We start from the raw sequence: 5,671 nt of genomic DNA on the forward strand, positions 1-5,671 counted from the left end.
TGAAAAAGAAACTGCTAGTGTATATTATCTTAGTGTTGGAAGGTCCTTCCCTCCTAAAACAGAGGGAGACAGGTGGCCTCCAAAAATTAATTGCACATAAAAGGCATAAAGAAGGAAAACTTAAGGAAATGATCTTGTCGGGTTCTGGTGAGATGCTGTGTTTGGGGGTGTGTGTTAATTAAGCACATTTCCCTGTTGGCACACACGTCTCACATTTTTGCCCTTGGTGCTCTGCTCACCATGAGCGCAGTCGATTCACAAGGTAGTTTTTGTAAATAAAGGTTCTGGGCAAGCTGAGTGTGGTCCAGAGAGATATTAATGAGAGGGCAAGAGGGAAGAGTTAATGAAAACACACTTCCTACTGGAACATGAACTGCTTTTTGGAGAATGCTTTAAAATGATTTTCCCAAAACCCTGTGGCGTTTCTTTTCTACGGGAGATGAGATGAGGAGAAATGACAAATAGTTCCATTTTATTATTTTCTTTTTTTCTCATTCTCCGTGTTTGGGGGTTGAGAAAATTGGATATTTATTTTGGCCATTTTCCTTCCATTCGCAGAGCCAATTACATTTTAGTACATGATGCATAGTAAATATATTTAGCCATCCTCTGTCTTAAAAATAATGAATTGATTATTTGTATGACCCTTTAAAGGCCGTTCATTGTATGGGAAGTATGAGCCTCCATCATCTGGTCCTTGTAAACTTTTGTTCTCCTGAAACGTTTTTTTTTCCTTTAGTATTAGGAATGTCCTGTTCAGTTTCTGTACTGCAGCGTTGGCTTTTCAATATTCTGAGGAAAACAAGTTTAACGTTTTTCAGTTGGAATCTCATATTGACTGAAGTCTGGACTCAGTGGTCTTGAGGCTACCCATTCTTACAGCTTCTACCATTTGGAGGAGGCCTCGCTGGTCCCCAAACCATGCTTTCTAGAGTAATAGAAAAATCAGAAAATTGGGACTCCTTTTTTCCCCTCCTTCTAGACAGATTCCTGCCTACTCTGGAATTTTTCTTCCATTCAGAGGTATAAGGGGACCTTCTAGGATTTTTTTTATTTTTATTTTTAGTGTGTGTGTGTTTGTGTGTGTGTGTGCGTGCCTCAGTCGGAGGAAGATTTAGCAAAGCTTTTTAGATTACATATCACTTCACGTTTCCCCTTAGTTACATAATTGGTCTTGTGTGCATCCATCGTAGAGGACATTTGATGCTCATTTATTAAATATGCTTGCTGGCTGCTGGTGCATCTTTGTTCTGGACAGACAAATTACCTTTCTCACACCGAGCTTCCACTCTGGGGAATTGAGTCTCCACACTTTAATTAGCTTGGAAGTGGGGGTGGTAGACTCAGGTCTTTGGTAAGTTAGGGGACGGGTGGAAGGAAAACTTCCTGAGATGCTCCAAATGTCATTTAAAAACCCTCAAAACCTAATAGACAGCATTCCACTCTGGTAATTGCAAACAGATTGTGTCTGGCGGCTGCGTGTTGCCGTTTGTACCTTCTGATGTTGGAGCGAGGCATCCACACCGGACCATGCTTTCCAGTCCGTTCATGTCATTAGCATATCACATGTAGTTCTATGCTGTAATATTTATGCGACATTATGACAAAGGTAGGAAATGGTGAGGAAAAAAAATACTTGTATATTTGAACTTAGAATTTGTCACCCATGTGTCCTAGAGGGAAAAGCCAGCATGAGAAAGAGCTGTTCTGTGAACACAGTAGAATGATAATACTATCTCGTTTATACTAAGTAATAGCTTTGTTGCCTTTACCTTTGAAGGGAGGAAACTGAGGTGCAGGCCATTTAAGTCACTTGCTACAGGGGACAAGTCTGAGTTCAAAACTTCTTATGAATAAGGCCGTGACTGGCCTGTGACTCTTTGTTTGTTTGGTTTTATTTTTTATTTTTAAATTTTAAGATCCTCCTATGAGTCAAGACCTAATTGATTCTTTTTGGAGAGAATTCTGCCGAAGTTAAGGGATGTTAGAAGTCTACACCAGAACCTTCTCAGAGTCCATTTACCGTCTTATTTTCTCTGCTAGTAAAACATGTTCTGCTCGGAGTAAGGCGCACAGAGAGCCTCTGTCAAGTCACAGTAGGAAAGTAATCTAATAAAAGATTAGTGAGTGAGGAGACCCCAAAAGCTGTGCTGTTTGAGTTTATACAGCTCCCATTTAGCAGTTTAGCTAAGATGCCCATTTTTATTTCTTGCAGGTCTGCTGAAAGGCCAGAGTGATGCAGAATGCGTGCCTTCATCTCAGAGTTTGTTCATCGCAGGTGGATCCCGTGTGTCTTCAGTAAACAAGTCACCTTTGTAGCCAGCTCCATGCCATCGCACCTTCTTTAGTCTTGAGTGCCCTTCCTGCATTTATTGGTGTATTAAAATGACTGAATATGGACATTAAGGACTCCATGAACCTGGGCTAATGGGAGACGGTAGCAAAAATGAAAAAAGATCCACCGAAGGACATCTTGGGGGAGGGGGGGAGGGTGCTTGGGGGGGAGGGAAATGACTAATGAAGCTAATTAAAAGAAGCATCCAAATCCGCTTTCTACCCTCATTAACAATTAGCAGGGCACCGGCCAGTCTGTACCCTGTGTTTTACCTTAACAACATTCTGTTTGCTCTTTGTATATTTAAGTGTTGTAATGAAATGTGTTTCAATCAAACTGAACATGAGTTAAAAGGAAAGAGACAAGGCTTTTGTGATATTCGATCACAAACACTTTTATTGTATCTCTGTAAAATACAATGTATGTATGCATGTGAGTGTTTTTGTCCTGATGTTGCTCTGCCCATGACAAAGGTTAAAAAAAAAGAAAAGGAAAAAAAAATCAGGCTCATAGCCGCTACTATGTAGAAATCCCCCCTACTTCTAATTTGCTGAATGAAGAAAAAAAAATCTTTTATTTGTGATATTTTCAGAGACATTTGCTCTAGTATGGTGTATTTAAATAATAAAAACTTAAAAGAAAAATATTCAACAGAGTTTGGGTTTAAACACTGCTTTTTCTCTTCTGTATTTTGGAAGAACTCATGGTGTTTTTGTTGTTGTCTCTAGCAAACATTTAAATTTGGGGTGGGTGGAATAGATTTGATACCTGTATTTCACTCTAGGCTAATAAAGTAATCATCAGATTATCTAACCAGGCCATTGTAAACTTCAGACTACCGTGTGAATAGCACTTTGCATCGGAGTCTGGTGTTATACATGAGTACTTGTTGGATGTTTCAGCTTTGCTCTCAGGAAAGCTTTGGGTATTGGTCACTGGCACATTAAAAATCACAGCAGAACCTCACACCAAGTTTGTGGCTTTGGAAGGCAATAGTATTTCTAGAGCCGCTTGTGTGAATCCAAAGTCACTCTGGCCATGGTGGCCTTGGATGGGCACAGCAGCCTTTGGGGAGATCTGGGACTCTTGCCTGCTGTGGCCTTTCTCCTTTTGATCTTCTTCACTGACTCCTTTTCCTTGTGTTTACCAGGGGAGGATTCAGGTCTTCTTTTGGCACCACAGTGCCAGCTGTGCCCGCAGAGGCTCCTACGGAAGGTGAGGCACCCCATGCTTCAGTAGCTGCACAGTTCCTGCTGGACCTAGCAAGAGCCAAATGGGCCCGGATGCCACGGTGGCACCCAGGCTGCTTACATGAGGGCGAACTTCAGTTCTAACCCCACAGGCTGCTGACGCTCAGGGCCTTCATGCTGCTAGTGCTGTTTTCTAAAAATGACATTTTATTCTGTTTGAGCAATGCTCCTGATGAAGACGCTGTGTTTAAACAGAAACGTGTTGGCTGAGCAGCATTCTCTGCTAACTTCCTCCTTCCAAAGATCCCAAGTCAGGAGTAAGCGTTAGTTGTGGAGATTGCAGACCTCCTGTAGGAGAATGTAAAGGCAGAATATTAAAGTGAATCGTTCTTGCGTTTTATACAAAGAAAATGCAAGGGGAATGGCACAAGATAAAGAAATACATGAACACAGAATATCTGAGTTCGATCCCTGGAGAATTTCTCTAAACTTGTTCTGGCTCTAAAACCAGATTGGCCCCCTTTCCTCTTAAGATACTTTCTGAATAGACTCTGGTCTGTTCCAGGAATGGTGAGTGGGCGGGGTTGTTGCTCAGAGGCGTGCAGGCGTCTTATGTTTTTAGCAAAAGCACTCATGTCACATGCAGTGTAGAGATTCAAAGGCTGTGGCCAATAACTTAGTAATACGGTAATGGGGAGGGCAAAGGTCATTACTGCCTTTTAAATGAACTATTATATGGATGGCTCCTCAAGCACTGGCATATTTCCTAACGAGCTTCTAAAAGCATTTCTTAGGTTGCAGACCTATAAGATTACAAATGTCACTCATGTTAGTATAATCCACACGCACGTGATGAGGGCTTCTCTTTGATGTGCTAAATTGGAGAAGGACTAATGGAGCTAGGAATATACAATAGAACATATTTAAGTAGGAGTCTTGCTTTAGGTAAAACACTTTCTTGAAACCAGAGGCATTTCAGACAATAAAACCCGCCTGTGGTGGGGATGCTCTGTGGATAGACAGCCACTAAAACCACTCAGGTTTATCCTGATGTGAGCAGCGATTGTGTGTGGTGCCTCCCCCAAACCCATCATTCCTTTGGAAAAAAAAAACAAAAACAAAAACCCTGAGCTTACCCGTCTTTCATCCATTGCATTTGTGATGTTGTGGGTGTGTGTTCTTCTGAAAGGACTTGACTTGAGCCCCATCACACAGCAAGACAGGCCCCGGTCCTTACAAGCAAGCACAATTAAAATAAGAGCAGGCATTCACCGAGCCTGGCTGAACTCCTGACTAAAAAACTGTGTTTATGATACATATAAATGTCTCAGTCACGCAAACTGTCACTCTTGCTAATGAAATAATTTTGTGAGAAGATTGTCCTCTAAAGGGGTTTAATGTTTGTTTGTTTGTTTGTTTGTTTTTAACCTATCTGCCTGTCTAGACTCACACATCTTGCAAAGCCCAGGAGCCCAAAGACATTCCAAAACAAATCGTTCCCCCCAAGAAACTATTTCCACCTCTTCCTGATTTAATCAGAATAGTTTAATATGGACTGTTGTATCTTCTAAAACACAATGAGGGGACTGCTGCATGGAAATGAAGCCTGTGCCATTGCCGGTCTCTTAATATTAACTATATTTAAATTCTTTCTATTGCCCTTATTCACTGATATTTGAAACAACTAATCATCTAAAATGAAGCTCTTAAATTAAATGCCTTTAAATGTCAATATAGTAAGATCCTAATGCGCAGTACTGGTTACATAAAATATTTGTTAGGGTCAATAAATTATGGAACAAACAGTGAACCCAAGAGCCATCTATCAAGGTCAGAAGGAAGAGTTTTCATAAAGCTTAAATCATTGTTCTGAATTAAGTAGTTGCCCAAAGAGATTTCCCTGGGGGTAGGGGTGGGGGGCGTTGCCCATCCCAGGCACCCACTGCCTCGCCCTCGCTTTGGGAGTCTGTGGCAAACCAAGTTAATGTTCATCTTGGTTTTGTTACTGAGGCTCACCTATTGTCAGTCCAGCCAAGTCACAGGAATGCTTACTGCAGTTAAAAAGCAATTTGTTTCCACGAAACTGCAATTAAAGTATTACCAAGCAGCCATTTTAGACTGGCAGTACTCTGAAGGCTTGTTAAAC

At 41.3% G+C, this 5,671-nt stretch overlaps 1 protein-coding gene across 2 annotated transcripts in view; it reads left to right on the forward strand.

Moving 5' to 3' along the window:
• The window catches only part of Lmo4 (LIM domain only 4), a 16,240-nt gene extending 13,259 nt beyond the window's left edge, over nucleotides 1-2,981 (forward strand). For both annotated transcript variants that reach the window (XM_055614380.1, XM_055614381.1), the window contains exon 5: nucleotides 2,216-2,981. In XM_055614380.1, coding sequence (XP_055470355.1) covers nucleotides 2,216-2,224 — 9 coding nt within the window. In that variant the 3' untranslated portion in view covers nucleotides 2,225-2,981. The remainder of the gene's footprint in view (nucleotides 1-2,215) is intronic.
• Nucleotides 2,982-5,671: the final 2,690 nt, after the last annotated feature.

The sequence above is a fragment of the Psammomys obesus genome, unplaced genomic scaffold (genome assembly GCF_907164565.1).
Source record: "Psammomys obesus unplaced genomic scaffold, mPsaObe1.curated_primary_1811, whole genome shotgun sequence".
Lineage (NCBI taxonomy): Eukaryota > Metazoa > Chordata > Mammalia > Rodentia > Muridae > Psammomys > Psammomys obesus.